Source organism: Harmonia axyridis, chromosome X (assembly GCF_914767665.1).
Source record: "Harmonia axyridis chromosome X, icHarAxyr1.1, whole genome shotgun sequence".
Lineage (NCBI taxonomy): Eukaryota > Metazoa > Arthropoda > Insecta > Coleoptera > Coccinellidae > Harmonia > Harmonia axyridis.
Window position 1 is genome coordinate 8,486,723 of NC_059508.1, and position 21,067 is coordinate 8,507,789.

General features: G+C 35.0%; 1 protein-coding gene across 4 annotated transcripts in view; it reads right to left on the bottom strand.

Moving 5' to 3' along the window:
* Positions 1–21,067, bottom strand: part of LOC123686410 (zinc finger protein 423 homolog) — a 45,574-nt gene that overhangs the window by 20,286 nt on the left and 4,221 nt on the right. For all 4 annotated transcript variants that reach the window (XM_045626517.1, XM_045626514.1, XM_045626513.1 and 1 more), the window contains exons 2-3: positions 19,329–19,526; positions 177–262 (exon numbers count right to left, since the gene is read on the bottom strand). In XM_045626517.1, the coding sequence (XP_045482473.1) occupies positions 177–262; positions 19,329–19,526 (284 nt within the window). The remainder of the gene's footprint in view (positions 1–176; positions 263–19,328; positions 19,527–21,067) is intronic.

A 21,067-nucleotide genomic window follows, 5' to 3' on the forward strand; every position in this document is an offset into this window, starting at 1 on the left:
CCAATGATTTATCAAAGTTACTTTCAAACGAAAAAAGAATCGGACCCATGATTTATCAAAGTTTGTTATAGACACCTTGTAATAAGCTTGTTTCACACACTGAGCAATGTAAAATTCACTTCCGACCCTTCGTGCAAAAAGTGACGAGAAACTTTATAAAATAGATAAGAACATACCTGCATATGCACATCAAGTGCTGTAGATCTTGAAAATTTCAGATAACAAACACCACACTCATAAGGTTCCTCAAACCTCGACGTCTCTGCAATAGATTGAATACACTAATACACTGAAATATCAAACATTATATTCATGCACATCGAATCTGCACACATTGAGTTGTGGAGACCGCCAAGCGATGAATGTTTCAAAATTCCAATTTCCAATTTTGTGGGCAAATCAGAGTATTGCAGTGAGTGCAATCGAAATTTGCATACCATTTTTCTCATTTGGGAATTATGATATAAATGAATCCAAGTTCAGTTCTCAACATATTGAGATGAATTTACACAGTTGGAAAGAGAATATTGGATGGTAATTTCGATTGAAAATCCGATGAATAAATGATGAATTCTCGGAAACAATATTTCGCACGAAATCATGTTTCCATGATGATGAAAATGATTTCGAACACAATATGACATATGTTCCTTTAATTAGGTTCTCATATCACATACCCTTCATTTCAGATGATAATTCTTTGATACCCTGCAATTTTTCAATAACTAATGCCAATCTTGTACTGTTTCCTTTGAAAAGCATTTTAATTTCTCCCACTCATATAACGGCATTGAAAAAATTATATTTTTCAAACAAAAAAAGAAACAAAAACCCGACACATATTAATTAGAAAAAAGTCAACCTAATGGTAAGTTGCGCTAAGCTACTACTGGGTTACCGAAGAGGTCTTGATTAAAGTTGTTGATTTCAAGATTGCTTCTCCCACTATCACGCGTTACACCCTTTTTTCAAGGCTGAGTGAGTCCCATGGTGGTATTGTACACCCATTAAATCTCGGTTTTGTCACCTATATATACAGGCTGTGCGGAAACTTGTTGAGAACACAAATATCTAAGAGAAATGCAAACAAATAACAATTTTCATTTACTTAATATTTTTCCATATTTTTATGCCACTTACATTTTACGGGTTTTAATTCATACTTAAGAGGGAACACCACCAAGTGGTTGCTAAGTTCAAAACAAAATAAGAGATATTTCTTCTTACAAATCACCGATTTTTATGGAATTTTCACATAGTTTCCGCAAACAATAATCTACATGGAATAAAGTGAATATTTTTAATTAACGATTGAAAACCACATATCGATTTCCATCGTTAATGACATACCTCCCTCTTCACAATGAAATAAACAGCCATTGATTTATCTTAAAATATACACATTTTTTTTTATAACATATAAAAATGAAAATTCTTATTGAAAAACCCTCCAATACAGTAATGTATGAACAATCCGAACCAGTGGCGACGCCAGCTTTCAAAAACAGGGGCAGCCAAATTTTTTTTTTGGGGGGCCAAGGTAAATCGAAATAATACGTAAAAATTACGCCACTGATCTGAACAGAAAGTTGATGGAACCAGTTCGGTTCATCAAATCAATCGGATTATAGATTTCAAATCCTTTAATTTTTTGAAAATTCGATCAAATGAAACAAAAAATTGCTCCATGGATTGAATTGAAATTCGCTGGGATTTTGCAAGTGATATTGAACTGTAAAACGCATACTCAACATTGATGGTTTTTTCGATATTTTCAATTCAGCGCTTGATTATCCAAAAGCCCTTTTTTTATCAACTTCTCAAATTAATGTAGAGAACGAAGACAATTTTTTTCCGAAAATACCATAGCCACTTCTTTTAGAGAATTCTCTCAAGATTTCAAAACATCCCTTAAATTTTCTGTGCAAACATTGATTGGTGAGATATTGATGGTTAAAGACGAAAAGGTCCTTTTCAATTCGATATTTCAGAGAAAAGTGCTCGTATCGAAATTTTGAAAAGAGGATATTGAAGCTAAATGAACGAGTTATCTCATCCATGTAGTGGTTTAGTTGAAAAAAAAAATTACGTCTGTAGGCCAAAAATAAAAACTGATAAAATTTTGCAGAAATTTTAGACACTGTATTCACGTTGCTTGAAAAATGTTTTCATCATGAGATCTCTTAACTATAAACTTCAAGCTTCAAAAAGCTTTTTTCAAATTGAGATACGACTATTGTTATCGAAAATACAGCCATTTGAAAAACCGCTAAAAATTTCAAATTTTATTTTGATCCTTCAATTTATTCCACTAGTATATTATAGATATTATTCAATTCAATCGGAACACGTTCGGATTATAGATTCATTTCTAATGCAAGTGACCACGTTTTCGTGAAAATATGCTGTATTTTATAAAAAAATATGTCTTTGATAGTGAAAAACTAACGATATTCACCTACATCGAAAGAAACATAAATTATTTGAGTAACATTACAATTGATGGATTCTCAATTCCCTCTTCCTACAAAATTGTCATAAGGTCCTTGAACCAGCCTTTTGTCGAATTCTTCTTAAAAGAATCACTTCATGATGTGGCAATTCATTTTCTTCTGCCCATCGAAGACATGAATTGAATGATGTGAATGCCTCTTCAGTTGACATTTTGTGAACAGGTTCATCTTCGTTTCGTCATCAGAGCTTTGATTTTCTTCAGTGATATTAACAATTTTCTCATCATCTCTTTGTCCTAATTTTCTTCGTCATCAGATCGTTCACATTTTTGAACTTTTTTTCACTCTGAACTTTCTGTATCATCTAACTAAATCAAGTAGTTGATCTAGTCCTTCTCCTAAATCACGCAAAGAAAACAAATCTGCTGGATTCCATTCTTCCGTTCGGATTGCAGAGTTCAGGTTGTTTGGATTATAGGTACATATCATTTTACCGTTCGGGCCGTTCGGATTATAGGATACCTACCTTGGATTATCCATACATCACTGTACTTCCTTTTTCCTTTTTGTAGGTATGAAGTCGTAACACGGTCCAAAAGTCATTTTTCTCGACATTTGAAATTCATATCTAGTTAAACTTCAAGTCATATGCATGGCATCCTACGGGAGTTTTCTCTTACAATGGAACCAAATCCCTAAGACAAGTAAGACAACGTCAGACTTATTCTCTTGATATGAAAATAACGTTTCTAATACCCTCCACGTTTGTATACCATAGAATTGAAGAAAGTATAGAATTACCACGCTCCAATTCTAGTTTTTAATTGTAGTCAGGTGCAAAATGAATGGTTAATCCCTACTTTGAGGGATGAAGTAATACGATACTGCACCAATGAATGGGGTGCACGAAAAACAAGGATTAATTCCAAACAAAACTCCCACTGATGTTCGAAGCCTTTGACAGGAATATTCAAAGCGACTTTTCTCGAATGGAAAATTCCAGGAAGTCATTTTTCTTTCTCCTATTCCACACGATTTATTCTCCTTTATTTTCGGAATATGGTGGGATTTGAATTTAATAGATCTGTGGAATCGTGAATTCCAATCCTACAATTTTCATGAGTTACATTCTGGATTGTAAATAATTGAAACATCAAATAGAAAAACTTAATATTCCGACACGTGGAAAAATATAGATGAAAAATGAATGTCCAATGAGGGACTCGAATCCTGGGTCGCCAGAGAAATGATTCATTTTATTCTGACTTTTTGATTCAAAATCAATGTATCGTGATCTTGAGTGAGGAGAAGCAATGAGATACCAAGTTTCTTGTTAAATTTCATACAAAGAACTCCCATTTTTTTTTATGGAAAGCTTTAGTCGGACGGACTAATTTTCTTCCTTTGCTTCTTAAATGCCACATTTAAGTTCAATAATGAATGAGCAAAATCTTGGTAGGGGTTTTGTGAATATGGCCCATCCGAATTTTGTTTTCCTGCTAATTTCAAAACTGCAGATAAGATAGTGATTAAAATTAGTAATTGGTTGTAAAATGACCATTTCAAATTGTAAATTTGATGTTGATTGCGCAACATAGAAAATTCAGGAAGAAAATCGAAAAAAATGAGGAAAGCACAAACATGAATTAACGATTTTTGGATTTCCGGTTGATAGAGCTCCTATTGCGCCTTTGGAGACAACTTACACCTATACAGGGTTAGAACTAAGATACAGGGTGGCTTATATTACAAAAAAGTTATTTACAGATTAACAAATCCAAAATATCTCCAATGGTTCTCGAGATAACTCGAAAAAACTGAAAATCAAGATTTTTTTTCTATACAGGGTGTCCCGGGAAGAATGCGACAAACGAATACCATGAATTAAGGTCATCATGGAGGACCCGTATCAAGAGGTTTCAATCGCCTGATTGCCTTCGTTTGGGATATACAGGGTGATGTTCTTCTTATGAGTGAAATTTCACTGTTGAATAACTCCTTCACTAATCAACCGAATAATTTCAAATTTTGAAGTTTCGTCACTCTTCACTATAGCCTTTCTGCAATATTTCTGAATTCAAGTAAATCAGATCCGGACTAGGAAAATTTCAGACTTTTCTTATTTTCGTGAATATTGGATCATTTTGTACGTGAACATTATGATTTTTTTCCGTTTTCGTAACCACAAAGAATTAATTCATTAAGAAAATTCTGAATCTTTACTTGGCACGGTCATACAGGGTGATCAATAAACATTTCCTTATGAGTTAATTTTTTTTAAGTTGAATTACTCTACAATAAATCCACCGAATAATTTCAAGTTTTGAAGTTTTGTCACATTTTACTATCGCCTTCCTTCAATAATTCTGAAATCGAAAAAATCAGGTCCGGACTAGGAAAATTTTAGACTTTTTCTGTTTTCGTGAATATTAGATCACCCTGTAAGTCAATATCATTTTTTTTCGTTTTCGTTACCACAAAGAATTAATTCATTATCAAAATTCTCAAACACTGCTTGCCACCGTCATACAGGGTGACCAATAAACATTTCCCTATGAAAGAAATTTCATAGTTCGATAAATCTTCAATTTATCGGTAGGATTATCTTGAAAATTGCAGTTTTTTCACTATTTGCGAATGCCTTCCTTCAATATTTCTGAAATCAACTTTTTTTATTTTCATGAACATTGGATCACACTGTACGTGAATATTTTGATTTTTTTCCGTTTTCGTAACCACAAAATGTTTTCATTATAAAATTCTAAATCTCCGGCTTGGTACAGTCATACAGGATGATCAATAAACATTTCCCTATGAGTGGTAGAACAACAATTCGCGTTATTTTCACGAATGGACTTAGGATGATCCAAAATTCAGAAAAAATTCCCAAGTTAAATTCTCGATAAATGTTTGATGCGGTATCTACAATCTAACAATCGTTTGATTTCCCCCTTATATTTTTGAAAATAGGTAGGCAAGAGATATTTATGAAAATTTTTAGGAACATAATTTAATAATGGAAACATTGTGGTTGCAACATGATGGAGCAAATGCGCACTTACCTAAAAAAGTGCGCGAATATTTTTGACTGAGACTTGGAAACAGATGGATTGGCAGAATGGAAATGTGGCTTGGCTTCCTCGATCCCTCTATCTAACACCCTTGGATTATTTATTATTGGAAGGTCTACGGCGGTACAGACTGACAGTAATGAGCAACTACTACAAAGCAATTTAAGGATATCGAGTGTTGTTAAGTTGAACTACTACAAAGAATTATTGATGTTTGTGGTATTAAAATGTATTGAAATGGAAGGATACCATTTTGAACATAACTGAACTGAAAATATTTTATTTATTTCATTTTTGATACATTGATTTCAAGATCAAATATTTACAATTCATTTGCGGTTTTAGTTCTATTTTTTATCCAGTTTGTTGATTAAGAGTTTTCTTGAATAATTTGAGGAAAATTCAGGTAAGACATTCGCAAAGAGTGAAAAAACTACAATTTTCAAGATAATTCTACCGATAAATTGAAGATTTATCGAACTATGACATTTCTTTCATAAGGAAATCACATATAATCTTAAAGGCGATTATTTTGGAAAGCAGTATAAATATTTTGCATCAAAATCGCTCGTTTATTTCTTGTATTCTCGATACATACATAGTAAACCTCGTATTAAGGAAAGGAGTTTTAGATTATATTATTATCATAACATATGATATTCTTGGGCTAGTTGAGATTAGTTTCAGTGTGAGATAATTATGGTTATTTTTCAACATAAATGTCGAATATCTGTATAATGTTAATTACTTATTTTGCGTTATTTAAACGGATCGAGCCTTAGGTGGAGTTAAATAGACGGCTGAAGTCCTAGATTCCAATTTATACGTAGTTATCCATCGTGCAGCGTTCAGGGAGAAAGAGGAAAAAAGGAGTATAGCCGCCCTAATTACGAACATCCGTATTCCTCAGGTTAATTCAAAGGTAGAAAACATTAGCAACGGCATTATGGGTGTTCGGAGGGCCGTTTGGGCAGTTATGGTCGCTGGGGGGGCCACCAGACTGCCCGGCCAATCAAAAACATGCCAGATTCCCTGAAAAAGCTTATACTGTCCTTATAAGACTGGCGATAGGGGAATTTGAAGTAATTCTGCGGTGGGAGTTTGGGAATGCCTTGTGGTCTCATGCTACGCATTCCGGGGTCATCCTTCATAATGTCACTATTGGACAGAGTGTTCCAGACCTCATAACCGATAAAAAGTGCCCATCTCGATTTACAACTGAAAATTATGGGATATTGTTTTTTTTTGTATGCAAATATTTCTGTGTATGTGCACCTTTATATCGACCGAATTGGACCCGTTCACTTTTTTGGGTCTAATTTTTTATTCAATTCCTATTTTGAACATATTTTGCGGGGTAAGTGCATATCCACTCCTCACTCTAATAAATTCTCTATTTGCTATAGTATCTCGAAATCATGTTGGTTAAGCGGATTTTGGTAAATATATTCATAGAATGAACCTTTCGTATTCTCTCGATATATTTCATTTTAATCCATTTACGGAAGCGTTCCTTCCTCAAATAGTGAGGGCATACATTTGTATTTCGACATGTCTCGAACATGAGAGGCATTCTTCGCAGGCTTACCAACGTTTTCATTTGGAAGAATTCCTACATGGTGACTTTACCCGCATAAAACGCACAATAGCATTCAGCTGGTCCAAGTCCAGTATAAAATATCTTTTACTGCAAGATTTTGCAGTGCGGGTTTTGCTGTCACAGTTGCCAAAAAAAATTGTTTTGTTCCTGGGATTTTAGAGCTGATTTAAATTATATTTGGGACGCTTAATCTGTACATGGAATCTGTTTTTATCTATCAGCTCTACTTTTTTATTCAAGTCTCCTAAATCTGGAATTCCCTTTTTATTTGAGGCGAAGGTTATATATTTGGTCTTTCTGACATTTATCGTTAGTTTATTCAATCAAAACCATTTTGTCAGAGTCTCAAATTCTTGGCATACTTGTTTTTTCAGATTCTTCCATGTAACATCATGAAAAAGTATCATGGTATCGTCCGCGATACCGATAATTTCACCTTTGTTATTAACCCTGAAGAGACTGTTTATATACAATATGAACAGGAGAGGGCCAAGAACTGTACCCTGTGGTACTCCGAAATTTATTTGATTACTTTTACTATGTTTTCCATTTAGGTGTACAATTTGTATTCTATCTGATAGATAGCTTTGTTGCAGATTTAATGCTTTGCCGCGGAAACCATAATTTTCAAGCTTTTCTAGTAGACGATCATGACAGACAGTATCAAAGGCTTTTGCAAGATCGACAACTACCGCCAAAGTTGGAATTTTACTGTCAATATTTTTATATATGATGTCTGTGACTTTTTTTATGGCATTTTCCGTCGACATGCCTCTCCGAAAACCAAACTGATTAACTGATATAATTTTATGTTTATTGATAAATGCCTCCATACGAGCTTTAATCAACTTTTCGAGGATCTTTCCCAGATTTGAAACTAAAGTTATCGGTCTTAAGTTCTGCATGCGTCTCCGGTTTCCCCCTTTATAGAGTGGTTTCACTATTCCTACTCTTAATATTTCTGGAAAACAGGCTTTTTCGAAACAGTTCGAAGCAGTAATGATAAGGTATTTTCAAATTTGGTCTGGATTACACCACATCCTGCAACAGTCAGCTTTCTGCGTCACCAGACAATGGATTCGTAGATGGAAACTCGCAGCTTTCAGCGTTTGACTTGATCCGTTAGATGAAGACATCCCAAGTTGCACTTTCATGAATATCCAAAGCAGGTTATGTCTTTAAGTATGGTTGGTGGCGCCTTTATATGGCGTCGATAACGCTGTATATTTGCACAATGCCCAAAACGAGCCAATACGGCCCAAGGGGCCAGTTACAAGGCACCAGTAATGCATTGAATTAGACTGTAATACAACAGCGGGTCGATCGGTCCCTTTGGGCTAAGGATAGCACATATCCGAGCCTGTCAATGCTATTTTCCTGAACTTTACAACCATAAATTTTTTAAGTTTTATCCTGACGCGGATATCACCTTCTGCGCGCCCTGAACTGTCCTCGACATAATTGAATCCTTCCATGATTGCGCCATCAAGAGGACTGCGCAATTCTTCACCTGCTATCACGATGATTGTTGTTCTTTTTTTTTCATTCTACGGGTACCGTTTCTTCAAGTTTCGAAACCCCCAAAGGTCGTATTGGAATTGGGAGAAGGAAGCAGTAAAGCTCACCTACGATTTTGTCATGTGAAGTTGATATTATTTATACAGGGTGTCCCGAGAGTAACTTTACAGGGTGGGCAAATTTCGATGTTTCAGCACTACAACTTTTAAACCAGATGAGATAGACAAAATCTGATACCCTATTCTCGGTCTCTTTTTCTGAGAAACTAACAAGGGTAGTATTCATTTTTGGCCACCTTCTTTTGTTTTCGAGCGAAAATTGGAAAAAATATCGAAAAACATTTATATTTCCGCTAATACTGATGATATAGAGCTCTGAAATTAAAACATTATACAGGCACTTTTTTACGTAGAATCCAGTGGCGTGCTCGCATTTCCAAAAGGGTTTTTAATTACGAAGCTATGACCCAAAGTTATGTTTTTTCAAATGGGAACACTAGATTTTTGTGTCATTTTCTGAACGCTTAATTTTTCCTGATTTCAAAAAAATATAACATCGTATGATTCGGATCAATATAAATAATAGAAAATGGCCAAAAACCTCTTTTCACCTAAGAGTCTCAATATTTCTTTGGTTTCAACTGTTGAAGAGCACAGAAAAATTGAGCTTTCTATACCAAGAGCAGTGTCCTTCCATCAATCTGATTATTTCTATGCTTTTCACTTATTTTTACAAAATTCTGATGTCTGGATTCGAAATCGACATTTTCATTTCATTCGAAATTTCATCGAATGCTCTCAAATACCTATGGTGAGGCAGCTGTTAGTGAAAGAAACTGTCGAGAGTGGTTTCAACGCTTCAAGAACAGTGATTTTGACGTCAAAGACCAGCACAGAAGGAACAGAGAAGGTTTTCGAAGATGCAGAATTGAAGGCATTACTTGATCAATACTCGTCAAACACAATAAGAATTGGCAGGATAATTAGAAGTGACGCAACAAGCCATTTCAAAACACCTGTAAGTCATGGGAATGATTAAGAAACAAGGAAATTGGGTGCCGTACGAGTTGAAGCCAAGACATGTTGAACGACGTTTGTTTGCTTGTGAACAGCTGCTTGCAAGGCAAAGACAGAAAGAATTTTTGCAACGCATTGTGACTGGAGACGAAAAATGGGTTCATTATGATAATCCGAAGCGCAGAAAGTCATGGGGATATCCCAGCCATGCTTCCACGTCGATGGCCAAACGGAATATTCACGCGTCCAAGATCTTTTTTGGTGAAACCAGCTCGGCGTAGTGTATTATAAGTTATTGAAACCGATTGAAACAATCACAGGCGATCGTTATCGAACACAATTAATGCGTTTGAGCCGAGCATTGAAAGACAAACGGCCGCAATATAACGAGAGACATGATAAAGTGATTTTACAGCATGACAATGGTTGACCCCATGTTGCGAAATTCGTAAAGACATCCTTGAAACGTTGAATTGGGAAGTCCTATCCGTCCGCCGTATTCTCCAGACGTTGCTCCCTCGGACTATCACTTGTTTCAATCAATGGCACACGGACTGGTTTCAGCACTTCGGGTCTTATGAAGAAGTAAAAAGTTGGATCCATTCAAAAGATGAAGAAGAGATGGGAGAAAGTAGTGGACAGCGATGGACAATACTTTGAATCATAAATGTATAACCTTACGATAGAGCTTCCAATTAAAGAAAAACGGCGAAAGCAAAGTTGTACGCCTATGTAGAACACTATGCAATGTCATGTAAATCCAACAGTTTGTCGAAATCGAACACAAAATTGAAAAATTTGAAGCACGAGGATATTTCGACAGCCGATTTTAATTCTATGTTGAAAAAATTCATGGAATTAAACGTCATTTAATGCTGAAATGAATACACTATAATAATTGAAGATTTTTTTCTCGCATCAAATCAGCGAAATGATAATAAATTTCCGTTATCTTCTTCAATTTGAATTCGAACTGTTTCGGAAGGACATCACGTATTTTCTCATCGAAATTCAAGGTTTCCTATCTCGGATTGTCCCAATGTATTCATAATGGAAAAAATTTCTGGAAATTCCGTAATTCCCACAAGATTTCGCGTTCGGTAAGAAGGGGGTGGTGCGGGTGGACGAACACTTGCATATCATCTTAAAGTTTAATTGAGTCTAGGTGCTTGGGGAGAAAACGACCGAGATTGCTTGGAATTCCCTTGAGGACCAGCATGCCTGACACCCTCGCCTCTGTAGCTTCTGTTATCACTTATAGTAGACGCTACTCCGATTCCTTTTCCGCTTTTCTCTAATCAAACAAATTATAAAAGATGGCAAAGTTCATTTGATGTATGCGAAAGTTGCATTATTCAAAATCTGGCACGAGCCTCTACAAAATCTCATCAGCCTGATGCTGATAGAAGATGATGTTGAAATATGCTACTTACTGAAGAATGCATGATGAATTATTTCACCAGAAACATTAATCTTGGTCCGATAATAAAACTTTGGAATCTTTTGAAAAAAGCATTTATGACACGAGCACAAATTCTAACTGTTTCTCGCCTCTGTAGCTTTTGTTATCACTTATAGTAGACTCTACTCCGATTCCTTTTCCGCTTTTCTCTAATCAAACAAATTATAAAAGATGGCAAAGTTCATTTGATGTATACAAAAGTTGCATTATTCAAAATCTGGCACGAGCCTCTACAAAATCTCATCAGCCTGATGCTGATAGAAGATGATGTTGAAATATGCTACTTACTGAAGAATGCATGATGAATTATTTCACCAGAAACATTAATCTTGGTCCGATAATAAAACTTTGGAATCTTTTGAAAAAAGCATTTATGACACGAGCACAAATTCTAACTGTTTCTCGCCTCTGTAGCTTTTGTTATCACTTATAGTAGACTCTACTCCGATTCCTTTTCCGCTTTTCTCTAATCAAACAAATTATAAAAGATGGCAAAGTTCATTTGATGTATACAAAAGTTGCATTATTCAAAATCTGGCACGAGCCTCTACAAAATCTCATCAGCCTGATGCTGATAGAAGATGATGTTGAAATATGCTACTTACTGAAGAATGCATGATGCATTATTTCACCAGAAACATTAATCTTGGTCCGATAATAAAACTTTAGAATCTTTTGAAAAAAGCATTTATGACACGAGCACAAATTCTAACTGTTTCTCGCCTCTGTAGCTTTTGTTATCACTTATAGTAGACTCTACTCCGATTCCTTTTCCGCTTTTCTCTAATCAAACAAATTATAAAAGATGGCAAAGTTCATTTGATGTATGCGAAAGTTGCATTATTCAAAATCTGGCACGAGCCTCTACAAAATCTCATCAACCTGATGCTGATAGAAGATGATGTTGAAATATGCTACTTACTGAAGAATTCGTGATGAATTATTTCACCAGAAACATTAATTTTGGTCCGATAATAAAACTTCAGAATCTTTTGAAAAAAGCATTTATGACACGAGCACAAATTCTAACTGTTTTACACATGGTTTGTTCATCCCACTTATCTCGAAGAATATTCCAAGTTCGAAGAATTCTCGATATAAAATGACTCGAATCAAACCTAGTAACGTCAAGACAAAAAAAAACCAAAAATTATCCATGTTGTTGTAAGTTTTAGCAAACATGTCAAACATGTTGATGTTATAATACTTATTTCCTACATCTAAGTATCCATTATAATTTCATTATATATTTATATTCTTAAAGAACAAAAAACCTGCTGAAGATAATTCTGTTTATACAATAATTTCATCTTATTATCTAGAAAATACATATTCTACAGAATGTATATACACACAACTGGTAGTTGTGTATATGGTACAGCATATGTAATGAGAATTTGAATTATTGATTTTTAAATTACAGTTTTGATTCAAACGACTTTTTCGTATAATAAGGGAGAAGGATTTTTAATGCTGCGTAAGCGCGAACAAGAAACGTTTTGAATATATCAATGGGCACATGTCCGTTGATATAACCTTGTAAAATGGTTGGATAGCCAACTGTTTATAACCAGTAAAAATATCGCAGGAAACCACGTTTATTCACTCGAAGAATTATATCAATTTTGATAGTTGCTTTTAAAGACAGTTTTATCATGAAGTCAACACTTGAATATATAAACAATTGTTTATATATTTGACTATTTCACATAACAAAAATCATTCTGGTTATCTTGCTGATAATTGGTAGAGGTCAGGGATGAAGGAAATCGATTAGATGAAAATTATGTCGACGTTTCGATTCTATTCAAATCATCCTTAATTATCAATAATAGATCAATTCGAAGATCATTAAACTAATATTGTGTATTCTGGTTACATTCTTGATATTCGAAATAGAATGTTTGGTGAGACGTACTCGACCCAAGCTAGTTTTTGGGAGGAGTGCGTTGTTTCTGAGATCTCTGATAGGCGGTCACCCATCTAAGTCCTAATCGTGCTTGGCTTCAGTATTCTAACTTGAACTGGCAATTTCAGCGTGTTATGGGTGACTTTGCTGAACTAGCAAAGAGATATTACAAACAATCCATAATCGCAGATAAATATAAAATAATATCATTCTTTCCCTTCCAGGTTACTCAAAATAACTCCGTATTATAGATCTCCTTCCTTATAACAAATATAACAGAAATTGTAATTTTGTACAAGGTAGTTCACGTCAGCGGGTCATTGAATTTTGTGATTAATTCTCCGAGCGAAATTAATGTGACCCATCAATGCTGAATTATTTTCCAAAGGCTATCCAAATATGTTATCGAAAATACTATCAACATAAAAAAATTATTCACAGGTATGGAAAGCTTTTAATAAAAACCCGTTTCTCCAAAAAAAAAAAATTAGTAGCAAATTCTACCGGTTTACAAAACTAAATGGATTAGAGAGAATTTCTGACCAATTTTCATTTATTTGAACTCTTCTCGTGAATGGAAAATTCGTTGAAAGCTTTTGATATTATGTAGTAATAAATCATCAACGTGTTTACTAGAAAAAAATCAACGAGTTTTATAGATATATGGGTACTGAATGGTTTCAGTGCAAAGTTGAAATAATGACCAATATTAACATTAATAATATATACAAATTACGTATTATTGTTATAAGAAAACTAGTTTCGAAATTAACCGCTGAAAAAATACGTTACACTTATCTGAAACACTTTAGATTTTGAAATCAAAATGACAATGTTGATAATTCAACCGGTAACTTTAATTTCAATGATATAACGTTGAATCAACGTACGTGTAACCATTGGGATGAGAGTGGAAATTTAATCTGATATCTAGTCCTTTACCTAGTTAGAGCGTTTTTAGGAGTATGGCCAATTATTTTGAGTTTGTTGGGTATGTTGTCATCAGTGAATCTTCTGATAAACAAGATTTGCTCTGTTTTCGCTACGTTGAGCGTAATTTTCCATTTTTTATAACAATCTGCGAGATTGTTAATAAGATATTGTATTCAGCAATTTGCTACCGTTATCCACATGGAATGGAAGTAAGTAGTAGTATCATCAACCTGAGAACGTCAGGTGATGGCCGAGGGTTCTGGTAGCTAGTCTTCGAGAGTTTCCTGTTGAAACTACGTTGTGACGCTTATATTCACCTTAATTTTTGTCCTTCTCAATTCCCTAACTATTGGAGCTTGAAAATTTTCATTTTATTCATTCATAAATTTACACAGGATTAATGCTGTAGAACAATTGATTTTTGGAATAGTTTCTGATGCTCTGGACAGCACACGGACGGATTTTAACTTTTCGATTTTCGGGTTAGATACATTCCAAAACGTGAACTGTGAAAATTTCCTCAGAAATGATTCTTTTTCCCCAAACAATTCCAGAACTAATGAAGCTTGATCTTTAAGGCGAAAATATCATTTTCAGCATAATCATAAAATAATATGCTTGAAATCCCATGATTTTGTGAAGGTCAATAAATTTGTCATGATTTGATTCCATGAATTTTTGTTTTTGAAATTTGGAACGTAAGCTGAGGAAACTTCATGATAGGTTGGAGTATTTTTCTCCAAACGATTCCAATGGCTTATGATTGAAAATAATAAACCAAACAAGGAGAGAAGCCCTGAGGAGCTTTTGAGCGCTTTTTCAAATACATATTCTCATTTAGATCTTGACATTAATATATTACACTCTTCTGAAGTTGAAACCATGTGAACATATGATTACATGTAATTTTGAACAAAATGTAATTCAACTAAGCATGTAATCGAACTTAGAAGAGAAGTCCGTTACCGTTACCTAATGGTAACGCTAGGCGCTAAAGGGTTCAATTTTTTCGAGGAAAAAAAAGAGCATATGAAAATAATAAATGTGTGCCGGGAAGGTTCGATGAAGATCATTATTTATCGGCCCCAAATCAGCAGAGAAGAACTTTCTGCATTGAATCTTATCTTATGAAATCGATTTTTCAATGATATCAACAAATATTTCAAAATTAACACTTTGGCTCATGAACTCCACACTCCACGACGAAAATTTAGTCTTTCTGTCTACTTGAACCTTCGAATTTTCTCATCCACCCTGCAGATAACTGAAAAATCCAAAACAAATCATTGCCTTCTCCAAAATATATTTTGTAGCTCATAGGAGTATTAGAGTAGAAAAACTAAATTATTTTTCATGTGAAGAACGACAGATCCTATAATTTCTTAAAAAATGTTTAATATCGTAATGAAATTTTGCATCAACATTTATTTCACCATTTTGCAGCTGATTTATAAATTTCAATTCGGTTGAATGGGTGTTTTTTTTCTCAATTATTAAAAAACAAATTTTCAGATTGTAATTACACTGATCAACAATTGCTAGGGATCACTTATGAACTTCTCTTCATTTGTATTTTTTTCAAGTTATCTCGTGAATATCTGTACATTATATGTTTTCTAAGGAAAAAGTAAGATGTTTTGAGTTGATTATATCGAAGACTTCCTCACTTCATCGGTTCTTGTTCACAAAATCGATTATTATCTGTAGGCTGTTACAGGTGGAGTGAAAAGCAATGTGGTATTTGTTATTAAATCGTTTTTTTTCTCTCGTTCAAACACATAAGGTGACAATAATTGAAGAAATGAGAACAATATCAGCTTATCAGTCATGCCGAGAAGACATTTGGCACCTGTGCAACTGGACCAAATCATACGGTGGATACAGGAAGGTTTGTCCCAGCGAGAAGTGTCCCGGCGGCTGAATGTTTCGCAAAGTATCGTGAGTCGGGCTTGGAACAGGTTCATCCAAAACGACTCAGTAGCTTATGTTCATGGGGGAGGTCAGCAGCGCAGTACAACAGCTGCCCAAGATCGTCTTTTGATCCTCAATGCTAGGAGAAATCCCACTTACCCGGCGTCGCGGCTCAATAGATCACTGAGAGTTGCAACAGGAGTTCTAATTTCGAAACAGACTGTAAGACGACGACTACATGTTCGTGGTTTGAGAGCACGTAGGAGGGTACAACATCCCCGTTTGAATATTGAACACCGGGTTCATCGACGGCAATGGGCTGAGGAGCACCGCAATTGGACACTTGAAGATTGGAGCCGATGTTTATTTACGGATGAGTCTAGATTTCGTTTGGTCAACTCCGATGGACGTATTCTTGCTTGGAGGGAAAGAGGTCGAAGGTATGCAGAACAGTTTATGGTACCCACAACAGCTTTTGGCGGAGGTTCTATATGTGTATGGGGAGGCATTTGTTTGAACCAACGCACAGAGTTGGTTGTTCTGCAGAACACCACCATGACCAGCCAGAGATATCACGATATGATTATTGAACCCATAATTGTTCCGTTTGCGGCTGCCGTGGGCGAGAATTTCATTTTAATTGACGATAATGACCAGCTCGCTCTCCAGACATGAATTGCATCGAATATGTCTGGTCTGAGATGTCTAGACAATTGTCAACCTTAGAACAACCGATCAATAACCTGGAGGACCTTTCTAACGCTTTACGGGATATTTGGACGAATTTGCCCCAAAATTTTATAAATCGTTTGATCGAAAGTATGCCTCGTAGGGTAGAATGCTTGAGACGAGCTCGTGGGGGACCAACTAGGTACTAGCTTAACCGAAACTTCAGCCTTCTTGTGGTTTCATCATAAAATTTTTATGTTATTCAAACACAGAATTTTGAGTGTTCCTAATAAAGTCTTTTTTTCTCTCCAACATTCCATTTTTTCATTCTTTTCTCAAGTGAACCATATTATCAACTGAAAATACTCTGATATCTGACTAAATTTATAATCTTGGAGCGAATATTTCAGAAATAAATTTAGAACAAGTAAGTGATCCCTATCAATTGTTGAGCAGTGTATAATAACTAAGGAATTATAGGAAAGATTCTGCTTATTAACTCAAAATAGTGAAAGGAACAATCATGCAAATTTAGTGATGATCGTATTAATTCGATAATCGCAACCTAAAAATATTAAATCTGTAGCAGATTCCACTCGACAGGTATCGTACGTTTCGTCTGTCGGGCCAGCTTCATAGACGTGTAGAATTTATTATGACCTCGAATTCTCTTCAGTGAATCGAAATCAATCATTCAAAACTTTTCCCGTCTAAAAGTTCAACAAAGGTTGAACATCCATATAAGTTCATAAGGATCTACCGAAAGCAATACTTGAGAAAGCTTTTGGTCTCGAATTACAAACATAACAAATACTTCCTACTTATTTCGTTGCTTAGTTAATCGACCAAATATCGAATTTGCAACGTCACTGCATGCTGTTAGCGAAAACACTTTAGGTGTTCTGGCTTGGACGTCAGTCTCAAAGGGACCTCATGTCTGTCCCCTACACAGTTCAACACTTTACACGTCTATTTTATATTACTTCTATTCTTTATGGACTTCATTCCGGTATCATCATTAAGGCAATTTCATTATTCAATTCGTTTTGATTTCTCCTGTTTCATACAAACTAATGATGACTGACGCTGATACATCTGTGCCTTTTAAAGAATTTTTTATGATCGACAGACCACATTCACTGTATTGAAGGTCAAGGTGAGAATATTTATCCCAATTAAAGTTATACTTCCAATTGATATGTTGAATTCGAATCAGTTGAGAGCTTTCCATAATGTGTAAGGGATTATCAAAAGAAAATATTTCATATTCAACATAGAGAATTTTGAGTTCCCAGTAATTTTCCCAAAATTTAAAGAAAAATGTGTTGTCATATTCAGAAACTAAGATTACTGAGTAACTGCAGTCACGATTTCCACAAAAGAAAAGGGTTGAATCAATAATGAAAACTTATGCTTCCTTCATTTCTCGTACGGCACTTGATTCTCCAAATTTTCTAGACATCAGTAATGAACTAATTTTCCATGAGGAATAACTGATGATATACAAAGGGAGTCAATAGTGCTCGATCGGTCGATATTTTTTGGAAATTTTGGATCAGAAGACACATTTTGAGGGATTTGACAGTACTCAGCGCTAGGGATTCATCAAACCAAGTAGCTTGACATTTAAACCAACTACTCGACTTGAAAATCAAGCTCGTGAAAAATTACATTCTTGAGCTTAACTTGACTTGATTTTTAGATATTTATTGCTTGAATTGATATCGATCTACTATGAAGTAGCTTAAGTAATATGAATTATTTGAGCTTCATATGTGCACGCGTCGGACGGCATATATTTCTGCAATCTCGTGCGCGCATAGACTGAATAAGGCGAGCGCCGAGAGACTGAAGCATTCGCCAGTGTGACATTATTAGCAATTTTCTTACATTTCTATGAAATCTATTGGTAGATTCTGGTAGTTTCAGAAACATCCAAACAAAGAATTTTTTATCAACGCCAGCATCTTCAGCTCCTGTTGAAAGACAATTTTTCAGAGCTGTAAGAGCATTTACAAAAACCCGCAATAGGTTAGGCGACAAATCTATAAAATGCCTCATGTGTCTTAGGTCCTGGATGGAAAATTATGAAATCAAACAAAGCCCAGAGATTTATCAATATTAAGAAACTTCATTTTTTTATTATTTTTTATTTTGTTATGATTTAGTGATTTATTTCATGTTTCTATTTCAAAAAAATTAATTTTTTTCGGTTCTTCTATACAATAAGTAAAATAAATAAAAGTGTTTTTCGCAAAAATTTTTCTCATTTCATCATTTTTTTATTGACGTGACACTCAATAAATCTGCTAAAAATCAATTACCTTGATATGATTCAAGTCCTTGATAAATAAATACTTGACTTGACTTGAGATTGAAAAACTAATACTCGACTTGAAATCAAGTCAAGCTCAAGCCAATTAGCTCGAAAATCAAGCCAAGTCGTGAATCGCATAAGCTTAAATTAGTTTTGACTCTTCAGGCTGGTCCGTAAATTTGCAGAAGACCTGAAAACTTTTCTGGAAGTCAATAAAAAAGCATATAATAATAATAAATAATAAAAAATAAGTTTATTCTGATTTAAATCATTATATCCATGAATAATATAAATGATAAACAGTGGGGTATTTCGAAATCAGAGTTTCATCGAGGAAAATTGTGCATTATGCGACAAGTACTTAATGTCGATACCGTCAAAATTTGAATAATTCCCCTAGCCCAAAATTCCCAAGAGTTATCTATCGATGTAACACTATTGACTCACCCTGTATAATCGTTTCACTTACCGCCGTCAGAGAAGCTCCTCTGTATATCAACTTTGTCCCTCTTTATTGGTGGCGGTGAAGAACTTTGGCTCCTTGTGTGCCTTGTGCAAGCCCTGCACTGTGTTACATTGCTGGCAGCGAAAGTTCCTATTCTCAGGAGTGTTTCGATGTTTTCGTCAGCCCTTGATATACCATCTGCTAACTCGGAATAATCCTCATCTGAAAAGAATAAATATATACTCTTGAATGACTTTTATATCTTCTCAATCGGAACTGCACTGATTTCGACACCTAGGAATGAATATTCCCAATTTGGATCACAATGGCTAGGGAGATATAGGGTTGATCCATAAAAAATTTGTTTTTGAATTGCAGTCAGAAAAAGCTATGGAACCGCTGAGTTAATGCTTATTAAAATGCTGAACATTTCAAGATACGTCCTTTTGCAAACTGCTCGCGTAGATAATTTATTAGTTATTACTTAATTAGCTAGAAGAAGAGCTATAGTGTCGGAAAAGTTTGCTGCCTCAAGAAAATCAACTTAGAGAACTCAATGATGAAAAAGAGATCATACTTCTATGTTTAACACACTGCAAAATAAAAAAGGGTTAAACTAAAAGGGTTAAAGGGATGAGAAGCTTGAGTTAGGAATAAGGTCGAAGAAATGAGAGGTCACCACCAGAGTACCTTCGCAATATAGAAATAAGAAGAACACTTAGAACATTATTCGAGTATTGTATATTCTAGTTCTACCAATTTATAGTGTTGTATGATTTACCAATTTATAATAGAATATATAGATTTAACAAAGAATGTGAAGCATTGTATTTTGGACCATTGTATTTTTCAAAGGAAGCTTCTTTTTTGAACGTACTCAACGTACTAACGGTTTTGTCCATTACTTTTACGATCAGAAGATTTAGGGTTCAGTATTTCGGTTTCAGATCAGCTGGGTTCATGGAACTCTCTGGGTTCCACAGGGGTTTATACTTGGTCCACTGCTTTTCATCATTTGGAAAAGCATCTGTAAAGATGATTTTTGTCAAGCTTTTCCCTCTTAATGTGGATGACTGTAATTTGTTTCTTCGCATAAGGTTAGTCAAGGATTGCTGGGATATTCAGGATAATATCGATGGATTGGCTGTAGAATGGTGACGAATTCAAGTAAATTAATCATTTTTATATAAATCTTCACTCGCATGTGATGGGAATTGGTGGTATCATGGGGCTGAGTGCGGTCCTGAGTGTTCGGAAAATATATAACAGGAATAACTAGGGAATTTCAGTTATCCGAAGGGCAGTAAATGAAAGTGTGTCAGCTGTATTGCCGGTAACTTATATTTCACCTTAATGAATACTCCCTGTATTTAGAAATTCATACAGAGCACGGTATAATACTTAACATTTTACGGGGAAAGAAGAATAAGTTATGACATGGTGCACCTCCAGGGAATATAGCAACTTGGGCAAGTATTCCCTACGGCCCACTGTGCGCAAGGCAGCGTAAAATGAATGTATTCCCGAGGGAAATTGAAGGTTCTTTTCCCATGTGGCTCTGTCTGTTGGCAGTTGTACATCTTTGCCGTTTGAGCAACTCTTTGTTATATCTTTAACACGTTTAAGATATTTCTGTTTGGAACAATTCCTGACTTCAGGTGAGGTGGGCTGGTGGAGTATTTCAACTACTGGATATACGATTTCATGTGAAGAAAATGAACTTTTCCAGAGAGCGCCCGGAATCGGATATTTCGAGAAAAGTT